The following is an 18211-nucleotide window of genomic DNA, read 5'->3' on the forward strand; positions in this document are numbered from 1 at the left end:
CAGAGCTGTACACTCATATCAACGTGGTGGTGGTTGTTGCTATGACGATGGTGGTTGTGGTTGCTATGACGATGGTGATGGTGGTTGTTGCTATGACGATGGCGGTGGTTGTTGTTGCTATGACGACGGCGGTGGTTGTTGCTATGACGATGGTGGTGATGGTGGTTGTTGCTATGACGATGGTGGTGGTGGTTGCTATGACGATGGTGGTTGTTGCTATGACGATGGTGGTTGTTGCTATGACGATGGCGGTGGTTGTTGCTTTGACGATGGTGGTGGTTGTTGTTGCTATGACGATGGTGGTGGTTGTTGTTGCTATGACGATGGTGATGGTTGTTGTTGCTATGACGATGGCGGTGGTTGTTGCTATGACGATGGTGGTTGTTGCTATGACGATGGTGGTGATGGTGGTTGTTGCTATGACGATGGTGGTTGTTGCTATGACGATGGTGGTGATTGTTGTTGCTATGACGATGGTGATGGTGGTTGTTGCTATGACGATGGCGGTGGTGGTTGCTATGACGATGGTGGTGGCTGTTGCTATGACGACGGTGGTGGTTGTTGTTGCTATGACGATGGTGGTTGTTGTTGCTATGACGATGGCGGTGATGGTTGTTGATATGACGATGGTGGTGGTTGTTGTTGCTATGACAATGGTGGTTGTTGCTATGACGATGGTGGTGGTTGTTGCTATGACGATGATGGTGGTTGCTGTTGTTGTTATGACGATGGTGGTGGTTGTTGTTGCTATGACGATGGTGATGGTTGTTGCTATGGCGATAGTTGTTGCTATGACGCCGGCGGCGGCTGTTGCTATGACGATGGCAGCGGCGGCGGCGGTTGCCATGGCGACACCTTGCCGAAGATGGAGTGCTTCCCGTTGAGCTCGTCTGCGCGGTCCAGGGTGATGAAGAACTGGCTGCCATTGTCGCCGGGGCGACTCGTTGCCATGGCGACGAGACCCCTCCGCGTGAAGCGGAGGCGCTGGTGGTACTCGTCCTGGAAGGGGGGGGGTCCGTCGCCACGGCAACGGCGGTGAGCACGGTAACCATGGTGACCACGGTGAGCACGGTAACCATGGTGACCACGGTGAGCACGGTAACCATGGTGACCACGGTGAGCATGGTGAGCACGGTAACCATAGTGACCATAGTGAACACAGTAAGAACAGTAACCATAGTAACCAGTACCCACAGTAACCACGGTAACCACTTTAGCAACCGCAACAACCATAGTAACCATAGCAACCGTTACGAACATGGTAACCATAGTAACCACGGTAACCATAGCGACCACTACTATCACTCCTACTACAGCCATGTCTCTGTGTGAGTCTCTGTGTGAGTCTCTCTGTGTGTCTCTGTGTGTGTCTCTGTGTGTGTATCTGTGTGTGTCTGTGTGTGTGTATCTGTGTGTGTCTCTGTGTGAGTCTCTGTGTGAGTCTCTGTGTGAGTCTCTGTGTGTGTCTCTGTGTGTGTCTCACTGTGTGTCTGTGTCTCTGTGTGTCTGTGTGTCTGTGTGTCTCTGTGTGTCTGTGTGTCTCTGTGTGTCTGTGTGTCTGTGTGTCTCTGTGTGTGTCTCTGTGTGTCTCTGTGTGTCTCTGTGTGTCTCTGTGTGTCTCTGTGTGTGTCTCTGTGTGTCTCTGTGTGTCTCTGTGTGTCTGTGTGTCTCTGTGTGTCTGTGTGTCTCTGTGTGTCTGTGTGTCTCTGTGTGTCTGTGTGTCTCTATGTGTCTGTGTGTCTCTGTGTGTCTCTGTTTCTCTGTGTGTCTGTGTGTCTCTGTGTGTCTGTGTGTCTCTGTGTGTCTGTGTGTCTCTGTGTGTCTCTGTGTCTCTGTGTGTCTCTGTGTGTCTGTGTGTCTCTGTGTGTCTCTGTTTCTCTGTGTGTCTGTGTGTCTCTGTGTCTCTGTGTGTCTCTTTGTCTCTGTGTGTCTGTGTGTCTCTGTGTGTCTGTGTGTCTCTGTGTGTCTGTGTGTCTCTGTGTCTCTGTGTGTCTCTTTGTCTCTGTGTGTCTGTGTGTCTCTGTGTGTCTCTGTGTCTCTGTGTGTCTCTGTGTCTCTGTGTGTCTCTGTGTGTCTCTGTGTCTCTGTGTGTCTGTGTGTCTCTGTGTGTCTTTGTGTCTCTGTGTCTCTGTGTGTCTCTGTGTCTCTGTGTCTCACTGTGTGTGTCTCTGTGTGTCTCTGTGTCTCTGTGTGTCTCTGTGTCTCTGTGTGTGTCTCTGTGTGAGTGTGTCTCTGTGTGTGTCTGTGTGTCTCACTGTGTGTGTCTCACTGTGTGTCTGTGTGTCTCTGTGTGAGTGTCTCACTCTGAAGGGTTGTCCGTAGACACTGTCTCCCCCGTCCCCGGTCCCCGTGGGGTCTCCTCCCTGGACAATGAATCCCGGAACCACGCGGTGGAACGGAGACCCATTGTAGTAGCCTAGACACACTCACACAGAGAGACACATTGTAGTAGCCTAGACACACTCACACAGTGAGACACATTGTAGTAGCCTAGACACACTCACACAGTGAGACACATTGTAGTAGCCTAGACACACTCACACAGAGAGACACATTGTAGTAGCCTAGACACACTCACACAGTGAGACAGACACCGTGAGACACACTCACACACTCACACAGTGAGACACATTGTAGTAGCCTAGACACACTCACACAGTGAGACAGAGACACCGTGAGACACACTCACACACTCACACAGTGAGACACATTGTAGTAGCCTAGACACACTCACACAGTGAGACAGAGACACAGTGAGACACACTCACACACTCACACAGTGAGACACATTGTAGTAGCCTAGACACACTCACACAGAGAGACACATTGTGGTAGCCTAGACACACTCACACAGTGAGACACACACAGTGAGACACAGTGAGACACACAGTGATACACTCACACAGTGATACACTCACACAGTGAGACACTCACACAGTGAGACACTCACACAGTGAGACACTCACACAGTGAGACACTCACACAGTGAGACACACATTGTAGTAGCCTAGACACACTCACAGAGAGAGACAACACAGAGACACACACACACAGTGAGACACACACACACAGTGAGACACACAGTGAGAGGCACACATTGTAGTAGCCTAGACACACTCACACAGTGTGACACAGTGAGACACACACAGAGACACACAGTGAGACACACACAGTGTGACACAGAGAGACACACAGTGAGACACAGAGAGAGACACATTGTAGTAGCCTAGACACACTCACACAGTGAGACAGAGACACAGAGACACACACAGTGAGACACAGTGAGACCCATTGTAGTAGCCCAGACACACTCACAGAGAGACACACACAGTGAGACACACACACAGAGAGACACATTGTAGTAGCCTAGACACACTCACACAGTGAGACAACACACAGTGAGACACACACACAGTGAGACACACACAGAGAGACACACAGAGAGACACACACACAGTGAGACACACACACACACAGAGACACAATGTAGTAGCCTAGACACACTCACACAGAGAGACACATTGTAGTAGCCTAGACACACTCACACAGTGAGACACATTGTAGTAGCCTAGACACACTCACACAGTGAGACACACATTGTAGTAGCCTAGACACACTCACACAGAGATACACATTGTAGTAGCCTAGACACACTCACACAGTGAGGCACATTGTAGTAGCCTAGACACACTCACACAGTGAGACACATTGTAGTAGCCGAGACACACTCACACAGAGAGACACATTGTAGTAGCCTAGACACACTCACACAGTGAGACACATTGTAGTAGCCTAGACACACTCACACAGTGAGACACATTGTAGTAGCCTAGACACACTCACACAGTGAGACACATTGTAGTAGCCTAGACACACTCACACAGTGAGACACATTGTAGTAGCCTAGACACACTCACACAGTGAGACACATTGTAGTAGCCTAGACACACTCACACAGAGAGACACATTGTAGTAGCCTAAACACACTCACACAGAGAGACACATTGTAGTAGCCTAGACACACTCACACAGTGAGACACATTGTAGTAGCCTAGACACACTCACACAGTGAGACACATTGTAGTAGCCAAGACACACTCACACAGTGAGACACACATTGTAGTAGCCTAGACACACTCACACAGAGAGACACATTGTAGTAGCCTAGACACACTCACACAGTGAGACACATTGTAGTAGCCTAGACACACTCACACAGTGAGACACACATTGTAGTAGCCTAGACACACTCACAGTGAGACACATTGTAGTAGCCTAGACACACTCACACAGTGAGACACACATTGTAGTAGCCTAGACACACTCACACAGTGATACACATTGTAGTAGCCTAGACACACTCACACAGTGAGACACATTGTAGTAGCCTAGACACACTCACGCAGAGATACACATTGTAGTAGCCTAGACACACTCACACAGTGAGACACATTGTAGTAGCCTAGACACACTCACACAGTGAGACACATTGTAGTAGCCTAGACACACTCACACAGAGAGACACATTGTAGTAGCCTAGACACACTCACACAGTGAGACACATTGTAGTAGCCTAGACACACTCACACAGTGAGACACATTGTAGTAGCCTAGACACACTCACACAGTGAGACACATTGTAGTAGCCTAGACACACTCACACAGTGAGACACATTGTAGTAGCCTAGACACACTCACACAGTGAGACACACATTGTAGTAGCCTAGACACACTCACACAGTGAGACACATTGTAGTAGCCTAGACACACTCACACAGAGAGACACATTGTAGTAGCCTAGACACACTCACACAGTGAGACACATTGTAGTAGCCTAGACACACTCACACAGAGATACACATTGTAGTAGCCTAGACACACTCACACAGTGAGACACATTGTAGTAGCCTAGACACACTCACACAGAGAGACACATTGTAGTAGCCTAGACACACTCACACAGTGAGACACACAGTGAGACACACACACAGTGAGACACATTGTAGTAGCCTAGAAACACTCACACAGAGAGACACATTGTAGTAGCCTAGACACACTCACACAATGAGACACATTGTAGTAGCCTAGACACACTCACACAGTGGGACACACAGTGAGACACACACAGTGAGACACACACACAGAGACACATACAAAGACACACACAGAGACACAGTGAAACACACAGAGACACACAGACACACAGAGACACAGTGAGACACAGAGACATAGTGAGACACAGAGAAACACACACAGATACACACAGTGAGACACACAGAGAGAGACACAGTGAGACACTCACAGTGAGACAGAGACATTGTAGTAGCCTAGAGACACTCACAGTGAGACACACACAGAGACACAGTGAGACGACACATTGTAGTAGCTAGACACACTCACACAGTGAGACACTCACACACAGTGAGACACACACACAGTGAGACACACAGACACACAGTGAGACAGTGAGACACACAGAGACACACACACAGACCCATTGTAGTAGCCTAGACACACTCACACAGTGTCACACACACAGTGAGACACACACACACAGTGAGACACACACATTGTAGTAGCCTAGACACACTCACACAGTGAGACATTGTAGTAGCCTAGACACACTCACACAGAGAGAGACACACAGAGAGAGACACACACAGTGAGACACACACATAGTGAGACACACATTGTAGTAGCCTAGAGACACTCACAGAGAGACAGAGACAGTGAGACACAGAGACACACACAGACACACACACAGACACACAGAGACACACAGAGACTCACACAGAGACACAGAGACACACACAGAGACAGACACAGAGACACACAGAGACTCACACAGAGACTCACACAGATACTCACACAGAGACACACACAGAGACACACACAGAGACACACACAGAGACACACAGTGAGACACACACAGAGACACACACAGAGAGAGACAGACACACAGAGACACAGTGAGACACACAGTGAGACACAGTGAGACACACAGTGAGACACACAGATAGACAACACAGAGACACAGTGAGACACAGTGAGACACAGTGAGACACACAGTGAGACACACACAGAGACACAGTGAGACACACAGTGAGACACACAGTGAGACACACACAGTGAGACTCACAGAGACACACACAGAGACACACAGTGAGACACACACACAGACACACACAGAGACACACAGTGAGACACACAGAGACACACAGTGAGACACAGTGAGACATAGGCTAGTGGAGTGACTGAGTGAGTGTGTGACTGAGTGAGTGAGTGAGTGACTGAGTGAGTGACTGAGTGAGTGTGTGACTGAGTGAGTGAGTGACCGAGTGAGTGTGTGACTGAGTGAATGACTGAGTGAGTGACTGAGTGGGTGACTGAGTGACTGACCGAGTGAGTGAGTGACTGAGTGAGCGTGTGACTGAGTGAGTGAGTGACTGAGTGAGTGAGTGGCTGAGTGAGTGAGTGACTGAGTGAGTGACTGAGTGACTCAGTGAGTGACTGAGTGACTGAGTGGGTGACTGAGTGACTGAGTGAGTGAGTGGTGAGTGAGTGACTGAGTGAGTGAGTGACTGAGTGAGTGACTGACTGTGTGACTGAGTGAGTGAGTGACTGAGTGAGTGAGTGACTGACTGAGTGAGTGACTGACTGAGTGAGTGACTGAGTAAGTTAGTGACTGAGTGAGTGAGTGGTGAGTGAGTGACTGAGTGAGTGACTGACTGCGTGACTGAGTGAGTGAGTGACTGAGTGAGTGACTGAGTGACTGGGTGACTGACTGAGTGAGTGAGTGACTAAGTGAGTGACTGAGTGACTGAGTGAGTGACTGAGTGAGTGACTAAGTGACTGAGTGAGTGACTGAGTGAGTGACTAAGTGAGTGACTGAGTGAGTGACTGAGTGAGTGAGTAAGTGAGTGACTGAGTGAGTGACTGAGTGAGTGACTGAGTGAGTGACTCAGTGATGGAGTGTCTGACTGAGTGACTGAGTGACTAAGTGAGTGACTGAGTGAGTGACTGAGTGAGTGACTGAGTGACTGACTGAGTGAGTTACTGAGTGACTAAGTGAGTGACTGAGTGAGTGACTAAGTGACTGACTAAGTGAGTGACTGAGTGAGTGACTGAGTGAGTGACTAAGTGACTGAGTGAGTGACTGAGTGAGTGACTGAGTGAGTAACTGAGTGAGTAACTGAGTGAGTGACTAAGTGAGTGACTGAGTGACTGAGTGAGTGACTGAGTGAGTGACTGAGTGACTAAGTGAGTGACTGAGTGAGTGACTAAGTGACTGACTAAGTGAGTGACTGAGTGAGTGACTGAGTGAGTGACTAAGTGACTGAGTGAGTTACTGAGTGACTAAGTGAGTGACTGAGTGAGTGACTAAGTGACTGAGTGAGTTACTTAGTGACTAAGTGAGTGACTGAGTGAGTGACTAAGTGACTGAGTGAGTTACTGAGTGACTAAGTGAGTGACTGAGTGAGTGACTAAGTGACTGACTGAGTGAGTTACTGAGTGACTAAGTGAGTGACTGAGTGACTGAGTAAGTGACTGAGTGAGTGACTGAGTGAGTGACTGAGTGAGTGACTGAGTGACTGAGTGAGTGACTAAGTGAGTGACTGAGTGAGTGACTGAGTGAGTGACTGAGTGACTGACTGAGTGAGTTACTGAGTGACTAAGTGAGTGACTGAGTGAGTGACTAAGTGACTGACTAAGTGAGTGACTGAGTGAGTGACTGAGTGAGTGACTGAGTGATTGACTGAGTGACTAAGTGAGTGACTGAGTGAGTGATTAAGTGACTGACTAAGTGAGTGACTGAGTGAGTGACTGAGTGAGTGACTAAGTGACTGAGTGAGTTACTGAGTGACTAAGTGAGTGACTGAGTGAGTGACTAAGTGACTGAGTGAGTTACTGAGTGACTAAGTGAGTGACTGAGTGAGTGACTTAGTGACTAAGTGAGTGACTGAGTGAGTGACTAAGTGACTGACTAAGTGAGTGACTGAGTGAGTGACTGAGTGAGTGACTAAGTGACTGAGTGAGTTACTGAGTGACTAAGTGAGTGACTGAGTGAGTGACTAAGTGACTGACTGAGTGAGTTACTGAGTGACTAAGTGAGTGACTGAGTGACTGAGTGACTGAGTGAGTGACTGAGTGAGTGACTGAGTGAGTGAGTGACTGAGTGACTGAGTGAGTGACTAAGTGAGTGACTGAGTGACTGAGTGAGTGACTGAGTGACTGACTGAGTGAGTTACTGAGTGACTAAGTGAGTGACTGAGTGAGTGACTAAGTGACTGACTAAGTGAGTGACTGAGTGAGTGACTGAGTGAGTGACTAAGTGAGTGACTGAGTGAGTGACTAAGTGAGTGACTGAGTGACTGAGTGAGTGACTGAGTGAGTGACTGAGTGACTAAGTGAGTGACTGAGTGAGTGACTAAGTGACTGACTAAGTGAGTGACTGAGTGAGTGACTGAGTGAGTGACTAAGTGACTGAGTGAGTTACTGAGTGACTAAGTGAGTGACTGAGTGAGTGACTAAGTGACTGAGTGACTAAGTGAGTGACTGAGTGAGTGACTAAGTGACTGAGTGAGTTACTGAGTGACTAAGTGAGTGACTGAGTGAGTGACTAAGTGACTGACTGAGTGAGTTACTGAGTGACTAAGTGAGTGACTGAGTGACTGAGTAAGTGACTGAGTGAGTGACTGAGTGAGTGACTGAGTGAGTGACTGAGTGACTGAGTGAGTGACTAAGTGAGTGACTGAGTGAGTGACTGAGTGAGTGACTGAGTGACTGACTGAGTGAGTTACTGAGTGACTAAGTGAGTGACTGAGTGAGTGACTAAGTGACTGACTAAGTGAGTGACTGAGTGAGTGACTGAGTGAGTGACTGAGTGATTGACTGAGTGACTAAGTGAGTGACTGAGTGAGTGATTAAGTGACTGACTAAGTGAGTGACTGAGTGAGTGACTGAGTGAGTGACTAAGTGACTGAGTGAGTTACTGAGTGACTAAGTGAGTGACTGAGTGAGTGACTAAGTGACTGAGTGAGTTACTGAGTGACTAAGTGAGTGACTGAGTGAGTGACTGAGTGACTAAGTGAGTGACTGAGTGAGTGACTAAGTGACTGACTAAGTGAGTGACTGAGTGAGTGACTGAGTGAGTGACTAAGTGACTGAGTGAGTTACTGAGTGACTAAGTGAGTGACTGAGTGAGTGACTAAGTGACTGACTGAGTGAGTTACTGAGTGACTAAGTGAGTGACTGAGTGACTGAGTGACTGAGTGAGTGACTGAGTGAGTGACTGAGTGAGTGAGTGACTGAGTGACTGAGTGACTGAGTGAGTGACTAAGTGAGTGACTGAGTGACTGAGTGAGTGACTGAGTGACTGACTGAGTGAGTTACTGAGTGACTAAGTGAGTGACTGAGTGAGTGACTAAGTGACTGACTAAGTGAGTGACTGAGTGAGTGACTGAGTGAGTGACTAAGTGAGTGACTGAGTGAGTGACTAAGTGAGTGACTGAGTGACTGAGTGAGTGACTGAGTGAGTGACTGAGTGACTAAGTGAGTGACTGAGTGAGTGACTAAGTGACTGACTAAGTGAGTGACTGAGTGAGTGACTGAGTGAGTGACTAAGTGACTGAGTGAGTTACTGAGTGACTAAGTGAGTGACTGAGTGAGTGACTAAGTGACTGAGTGACTAAGTGAGTGACTGAGTGAGTGACTAAGTGAGTTACTGAGTGACTAAGTGAGTGACTGAGTGAGTGACTAAGTGACTGACTGAGTGAGTTACTGAGTGACTAAGTGAGTGACTGAGTGACTGAGTAAGTGACTGAGTGACTGAGTGAGTGACTGAGTTAGTGAGTGACTGAGTGACTGAGTGACTGAGTGAGTGACTAAGTGAGTGACTGAGTGAGTGACTGAGTGACTAAGTGAGTGAGTGACTGACTGAGTGAGTGACTGAGTGAGTGACTGAGTGAGTGACTGATTGAGTGACTGAGTGATTGACTGACTGAGTGACTCAGTGAGTGAGTGACTGACTGAGTGAGTGACTGACTGAGTGAGTGAGTGAGTGAGTGACTGAGTGACTAAGTGTGTGACTGAGTGAGTGACTGAGTGAGTGACTGAGTGACTGACTGAGTGAGTTACTGAGTGACTAAGTGAGTGACTGAGTGAGTGACTAAGTGACTGACTAAGTGAGTGACTGAGTGAGTGACTGAGTGAGTGACTAAGTGACTGAGTGAGTGACTGAGTGAGTGACTGAGTGAGTAACTGAGTGAGTGACTGAGTGAGTGACTAAGTGAGTGACTGAGTGACTGAGTGAGTGACTGAGTGACTAAGTGAGTGACTGAGTGAGTGACTAAGTGACTGACTAAGTGAGTGACTGAGTGAGTGACTGAGTGAGTGACTAAGTGACTGAGTGAGTTACTGAGTGACTAAGTGACTGAGTGAGTGACTAAGTGACTGAGTGAGTTACTGAGTGACTAAGTGAGTGACTGAGTGAGTGACTAAGTGACTGAGTGAGTTACTGAGTGACTAAGTGAGTGACTGAGTGAGTGACTAAGTGACTGACTGAGTGAGTTACTGAGTGACTAAGTGAGTGACTGAGTGACTGAGTAAGTGACTGAGTGAGTGACTGAGTGAGTGACTGAGTGAGTGAGTGACTGAGTGACTGAGTGAGTGACTAAGTGAGTGACTGAGTGAGTGACTGAGTGACTAAGTGAGTGAGTGACTGACTGAGTGACTGAGTGAGTGAGTGACTGAGTGAGTGACTGAGTGAGTGAATGACTGAGTGAGTGACTGACTGAGTGACTGAGTGACTAAGTGAGTGACTGAGTGACTAAGTGAGTGACTGAGTGAGTGACTGAGTGAGTGACTGAGTGACTGACTAAGTGAGTGACTGAGTGAGTGACTGAGTGAGTGACTGAGTGACTAAGCGAGTGACTGAGTGACTGAGTGAGTGAGTGACTCAGTGACTGACTGAGTGAGTGACTGACTGAGTGAGTGACTGAGTGAGTGACTGAGTGAGTGACTGACTGACTGAGTGACTGAGTGACTGAGTGAGTGACTGAGTGAGTGACTGAGTGACTGAGTGAGTGACTGAGTGAGTGACTGAGTGACTGAGTGACTGAGTGAGTGAGTGACAGAGTGAGTGAGTGACTCAGTGACTGACTGAGTGAGTGACTGACTGAGTGAGTGACTGAGTGAGTGACTGACTGACTGAGTGACTGAGTGACTAAGTGAGTGACTGAGTGAGTGACTAAGTGACTGACTAAGTGAGTGACTGAGTGAGTGACTGAGTGAGTGACTAAGTGACTGAGTGAGTTACTGAGTGACTGACTGAGTGAGTTACTGAGTGACTAAGTGAGTGACTGAGTGACTGAGTGAGTGACTGAGTGAGTGAGTGAGTGACTGACTGAGTGAGTGACTAAGTGACTGAGTGAGTTACAGAGTGACTAAGTGACTGAGTGAGTGACTAAGTGACTGAGTGAGTTACTGAGTGACTAAGTGAGTGACTGAGTGAGTGACTAAGTGACTGAGTGAGTTACTGAGTGACTAAGTGAGTGACTGAGTGAGTGACTAAGTGACTGACTGAGTGAGTTACTGAGTGACTAAGTGAGTGACTGAGTGACTGAGTAAGTGACTGAGTGAGTGACTGAGTGAGTGACTGAGTGAGTGAGTGACTGAGTGACTGAGTGAGTGACTAAGTGAGTGACTGAGTGAGTGACTGAGTGACTAAGTGAGTGAGTGACTGACTGAGTGACTGAGTGAGTGAGTGACTGAGTGAGTGACTGAGTGAGTGAATGAGTGACTAAGTGAGTGACTGAGTGAGTGACTGAGTGAGTGACTGAGTGAGTGACTGAGTGACTAAGTGAGTGACTGAGTGAGTGACTGAGTGAGTGACTGAGTGACTAAGTGAGTGACTGAGTGAGTGACTGAGTGAGTGAGTGACTGAGTGAGTGACTGAGTGACTAAGTGAGTGATTGAGTGACTAAGTGAGTGACTGAGTGAGTGACTGAGTGAGTGACTGAGTGAGTGAGTGACTGAGTGACTGAGTGAGTGACTAAGTGAGTGACTGAGTGAGTGACTGAGTGACTAAGTGAGTGAGTGACTGACTGAGTGACTGAGTGAGTGAGTGACTGAGTGAGTGACTGAGTGAGTGAATGAGTGACTAAGTGAGTGACTGAGTGAGTGACTGAGTGAGTGACTGAGTGAGTGACTGAGTGACTAAGTGAGTGACTGAGTGAGTGACTGAGTGAGTGACTGAGTGACTAAGTGAGTGACTGAGTGAGTGACTGAGTGACTAAGTGAGTGACTGAGTGAGTGACTAAGTGACTGACTAAGTGAGTGACTGAGTGAGTGACTGAGTGAGTGACTAAGTGACTGAGTGAGTTACTGAGTGACTAAGTGAGTGACTGAGTGAGTGACTAAGTGACTGAGTGACTAAGTGAGTGACTGAGTGAGTGACTAAGTGACTGAGTGAGTTACTGAGTGACTAAGTGAGTGACTGAGTGAGTGACTAAGTGACTGACTGAGTGAGTTACTGAGTGACTAAGTGAGTGACTGAGTGACTGAGTAAGTGACTGAGTGAGTGACTGAGTGAGTGACTGAGTGAGTGACTGAGTGACTGAGTGAGTGACTAAGTGAGTGACTGAGTGAGTGACTGAGTGAGTGACTGAGTGACTGACTGAGTGAGTTACTGAGTGACTAAGTGAGTGACTGAGTGAGTGACTAAGTGACTGACTAAGTGAGTGACTGAGTGAGTGACTGAGTGAGTGACTGAGTGATTGACTGAGTGACTAAGTGAGTGACTGAGTGAGTGATTAAGTGACTGACTAAGTGAGTGACTGAGTGAGTGACTGAGTGAGTGACTAAGTGACTGAGTGAGTTACTGAGTGACTAAGTGAGTGACTGAGTGAGTGACTAAGTGACTGAGTGAGTTACTGAGTGACTAAGTGAGTGACTGAGTGAGTGACTGAGTGACTAAGTGAGTGACTGAGTGAGTGACTAAGTGACTGACTAAGTGAGTGACTGAGTGAGTGACTGAGTGAGTGACTAAGTGACTGAGTGAGTTACTGAGTGACTAAGTGAGTGACTGAGTGAGTGACTAAGTGACTGACTGAGTGAGTTACTGAGTGACTAAGTGAGTGACTGAGTGACTGAGTGACTGAGTGAGTGACTGAGTGAGTGACTGAGTGAGTGAGTGACTGAGTGACTGAGTGACTGAGTGAGTGACTAAGTGAGTGACTGAGTGACTGAGTGAGTGACTGAGTGACTGACTGAGTGAGTTACTGAGTGACTAAGTGAGTGACTGAGTGAGTGACTAAGTGACTGACTAAGTGAGTGACTGAGTGAGTGACTGAGTGAGTGACTAAGTGAGTGACTGAGTGAGTGACTAAGTGAGTGACTGAGTGACTGAGTGAGTGACTGAGTGAGTGACTGAGTGACTAAGTGAGTGACTGAGTGAGTGACTAAGTGACTGACTAAGTGAGTGACTGAGTGAGTGACTGAGTGAGTGACTAAGTGACTGAGTGAGTTACTGAGTGACTAAGTGAGTGACTGAGTGAGTGACTAAGTGACTGAGTGACTAAGTGAGTGACTGAGTGAGTGACTAAGTGAGTTACTGAGTGACTAAGTGAGTGACTGAGTGAGTGACTAAGTGACTGACTGAGTGAGTTACTGAGTGACTAAGTGAGTGACTGAGTGACTGAGTAAGTGACTGAGTGACTGAGTGAGTGACTGAGTTAGTGAGTGACTGAGTGACTGAGTGACTGAGTGAGTGACTAAGTGAGTGACTGAGTGAGTGACTGAGTGACTAAGTGAGTGAGTGACTGACTGAGTGAGTGACTGAGTGAGTGACTGAGTGAGTGACTGATTGAGTGACTGAGTGATTGACTGACTGAGTGACTCAGTGAGTGAGTGACTGACTGAGTGAGTGACTGACTGAGTGAGTGAGTGAGTGACTGAGTGACTAAGTGTGTGACTGAGTGAGTGACTGAGTGAGTGACTGAGTGACTGACTGAGTGAGTTACTGAGTGACTAAGTGAGTGACTGAGTGAGTGACTAAGTGACTGACTAAGTGAGTGACTGAGTGAGTGACTGAGTGAGTGACTAAGTGACTGAGTGAGTGACTGAGTGAGTGACTGAGTGAGTAACTGAGTGAGTGACTGAGTGAGTGACTAAGTGAGTGACTGAGTGACTGAGTGAGTGACTGAGTGACTAAGTGAGTGACTGAGTGAGTGACTAAGTGACTGACTAAGTGAGTGACTGAGTGAGTGACTGAGTGAGTGACTAAGTGACTGAGTGAGTTACTGAGTGACTAAGTGACTGAGTGAGTGACTAAGTGACTGAGTGAGTTACTGAGTGACTAAGTGAGTGACTGAGTGAGTGACTAAGTGACTGAGTGAGTTACTGAGTGACTAAGTGAGTGACTGAGTGAGTGACTAAGTGACTGACTGAGTGAGTTACTGAGTGACTAAGTGAGTGACTGAGTGACTGAGTAAGTGACTGAGTGAGTGACTGAGTGAGTGACTGAGTGAGTGAGTGACTGAGTGACTGAGTGAGTGACTAAGTGAGTGACTGAGTGAGTGACTGAGTGACTAAGTGAGTGAGTGACTGACTGAGTGACTGAGTGAGTGAGTGACTGAGTGAGTGACTGAGTGAGTGAATGACTGAGTGAGTGACTGACTGAGTGACTGAGTGACTAAGTGAGTGACTGAGTGACTAAGTGAGTGACTGAGTGAGTGACTGAGTGAGTGACTGAGTGACTGACTAAGTGAGTGACTGAGTGAGTGACTGAGTGAGTGACTGAGTGACTAAGCGAGTGACTGAGTGACTGAGTGAGTGAGTGACTCAGTGACTGACTGAGTGAGTGACTGACTGAGTGAGTGACTGAGTGAGTGACTGAGTGAGTGACTGACTGACTGAGTGACTGAGTGACTGAGTGAGTGACTGAGTGAGTGACTGAGTGACTGAGTGAGTGACTGAGTGAGTGACTGAGTGACTGAGTGACTGAGTGAGTGAGTGACAGAGTGAGTGAGTGACTCAGTGACTGACTGAGTGAGTGACTGACTGAGTGAGTGACTGAGTGAGTGACTGACTGACTGAGTGACTGAGTGACTAAGTGAGTGACTGAGTGAGTGACTAAGTGACTGACTAAGTGAGTGACTGAGTGAGTGACTGAGTGAGTGACTAAGTGACTGAGTGAGTTACTGAGTGACTGACTGAGTGAGTTACTGAGTGACTAAGTGAGTGACTGAGTGACTGAGTGAGTGACTGAGTGAGTGAGTGAGTGACTGACTGAGTGAGTGACTAAGTGACTGAGTGAGTTACAGAGTGACTAAGTGACTGAGTGAGTGACTAAGTGACTGAGTGAGTTACTGAGTGACTAAGTGAGTGACTGAGTGAGTGACTAAGTGACTGAGTGAGTTACTGAGTGACTAAGTGAGTGACTGAGTGAGTGACTAAGTGACTGACTGAGTGAGTTACTGAGTGACTAAGTGAGTGACTGAGTGACTGAGTAAGTGACTGAGTGAGTGACTGAGTGAGTGACTGAGTGAGTGAGTGACTGAGTGACTGAGTGAGTGACTAAGTGAGTGACTGAGTGAGTGACTGAGTGACTAAGTGAGTGAGTGACTGACTGAGTGACTGAGTGAGTGAGTGACTGAGTGAGTGACTGAGTGAGTGAATGAGTGACTAAGTGAGTGACTGAGTGAGTGACTGAGTGAGTGACTGAGTGAGTGACTGAGTGACTAAGTGAGTGACTGAGTGAGTGACTGAGTGAGTGACTGAGTGACTAAGTGAGTGACTGAGTGAGTGACTGAGTGAGTGAGTGACTGAGTGAGTGACTGAGTGACTAAGTGAGTGATTGAGTGACTAAGTGAGTGACTGAGTGAGTGACTGAGTGAGTGACTGAGTGAGTGAGTGACTGAGTGACTGAGTGAGTGACTAAGTGAGTGACTGAGTGAGTGACTGAGTGACTAAGTGAGTGAGTGACTGACTGAGTGACTGAGTGAGTGAGTGACTGAGTGAGTGACTGAGTGAGTGAATGAGTGACTAAGTGAGTGACTGAGTGAGTGACTGAGTGAGTGACTGAGTGAGTGACTGAGTGACTAAGTGAGTGACTGAGTGAGTGACTGAGTGAGTGACTGAGTGACTAAGTGAGTGACTGAGTGAGTGACTGAGTGAGTGAGTGACTGAGTGAGTGACTGAGTGACTAAGTGAGTGACTGAGTGACTAAGTGAGTGACTGAGTGAGTGACTGAGTGAGTGACTGAGTGACTAAGTGAGTGACTGAGTGAGTGACTGAGTGAGTGACTGAGTGACTAAGTGAGTGACTGAGTGAGTGACTGAGTGAGTGAGTGACTGAGTGAGTGACTGAGTGACTAAGTGAGTGACTGAGTGACTGAGTGAGTGAGTGACAGAGTGAGTGAGTGACTCAGTGACTGACTGAGTGAGTGACTGACTGAGTGAGTGACTGAGTGAGTGACTGAGTGACTGACTGAGTGACTGAGTGACTGAGTGAGTGACTGAGTGAGTGACTGAGTGACTGAGTGAGTGACTGAGTGAGTGACTGAGTGACTGAGTGACTGAGTGAGTGACTGAGTGAGTGACTGAGTGAGTGACTGACTGACTGACTGAGTGACTGAGTGAGTGACTGAGTGAGTGACTGAGTGAGTGACTGACTGACTGACTGAGTGACTGAGTGACTGAGTGAGTGAGTGACTGAGTGAGTGACTGAGTGAGTGACTGAGTGTCTGAGTAACTGACTGAGTGACTAAGTGAGTGACTAAGTGAGTGACTGAGTGACTAACTGAGTGAGTGAGTGACTGAGTGAGTGACTGAGTGACTAAGTGAGTGACTGAGTGACTAAGTGAGTGACTGAGTGAGTGACTGAGTGAGTGACTGAGTGACTAAGTGAGTGACTGAGTGAGTGACTGAGTGAGTGACTGAGTGACTAAGTGAGTGACTGAGTGAGTGACTGAGTGAGTGAGTGACTGAGTGAGTGACTGAGTGACTAAGTGAGTGACTGAGTGACTGAGTGAGTGAGTGACAGAGTGAGTGAGTGACTCAGTGACTGACTGAGTGAGTGACTGACTGAGTGAGTGACTGAGTGAGTGACTGAGTGAGTGACTGAGTGACTGAGTGACTGAGTGAGTGACTGAGTGAGTGACTGAGTGAGTGACTGACTGACTGACTGAGTGACTGAGTGAGTGACTGAGTGAGTGACTGAGTGAGTGACTGACTGACTGACTGAGTGACTGAGTGACTGAGTGAGTGAGTGACTGAGTGAGTGACTGAGTGAGTGACTGAGTGTCTGAGTAACTGACTGAGTGACTAAGTGAGTGACTAAGTGAGTGACTGAGTGACTAACTGAGTGACTAAGTGAGTGACTAAGTGAGTGACTAAGTGAGTGACTGAGTGACTGACTGAGTGACTAAGTGAGTGACTAAGTGAGTGACTGAGTGACTGACTGAGTGACTAAGTGAGTGACTGAGTGACTGAGTGAGTTACTGAGTGACTAAGTGAGTGACTGAGTGAGTGACTAAGTGACTGAGTGAGTTACTGAGTGACTAAGTGAGTGACTGAGTGAGTGACTAAGTGACTGAGTGAGTTACTGAGTGACTAAGTGAGTGACTGAGTGAGTGACTAAGTGACTGAGTGAGTTACTGAGTGACTAAGTGAGTGACTGAGTGAGTGACTAAGTGACTGACTGAGTGAGTTACTGAGTGACTAAGTGAGTGACTGAGTGACTGAGTAAGTGACTGAGTGAGTGACTGAGTGAGTGAGTGACTGAGTGACTGAGTGAGTGACTAAGTGAGTGACTGAGTGAGTGACTGAGTGACTAAGTGAGTGAGTGACTGACTGAGTGACTGAGTGAGTGACTGAGTGAGTGACTGAGTGAGTGACTGACTGAGTGACTCAGTGAGTGAGTGACTGAGTGACTAAGTGAGTGACTGAGTGAGTGACTGAGTGACTAAGTGAGTGAGTGAGTGACTGAGTGACTAAGTGAGTGACTGAGTGAGTGACTGAGTGAGTGACTGAGTGACTGACTGAGTGAGTTACTGAGTGACTAAGTGAGTGACTGAGTGAGTGACTAAGTGACTGACTAAGTGAGTGACTGAGTGAGTGACTGAGCGAGTGACTAAGTGACTGAGTGAGTGACTGAGTGAGTGACTGAGTGAGTAACTGAGTGAGTGACTGAGTGAGTGACTAAGTGAGTG

General features: G+C 47.6%; 1 protein-coding gene across 2 annotated transcripts in view; it reads right to left on the minus strand.

Moving 5' to 3' along the window:
- The window catches only part of CWC27 (CWC27 spliceosome associated cyclophilin), a 53944-nt gene that overhangs the window by 26704 nt on the left and 9029 nt on the right, over positions 1-18211 (minus strand). For both annotated transcript variants that reach the window (XM_076059263.1, XM_076059264.1), the window contains exons 3-4: positions 2304-2416; positions 856-999 (exon numbers count right to left, since the gene is read on the minus strand). In XM_076059263.1, the coding sequence (XP_075915378.1) occupies positions 856-999; positions 2304-2416 (257 nt within the window). The remainder of the gene's footprint in view (positions 1-855; positions 1000-2303; positions 2417-18211) is intronic.

The sequence above is a fragment of the Petromyzon marinus genome, assembly GCF_048934315.1.
Source record: "Petromyzon marinus isolate PM22_M1 ecotype Great Lakes invasive population chromosome 85 unlocalized genomic scaffold, UKy_Petmar_22M1.pri1.0 chr85_unloc.2, whole genome shotgun sequence".
NCBI classification, from domain to species: domain Eukaryota; kingdom Metazoa; phylum Chordata; class Hyperoartia; order Petromyzontiformes; family Petromyzontidae; genus Petromyzon; species Petromyzon marinus.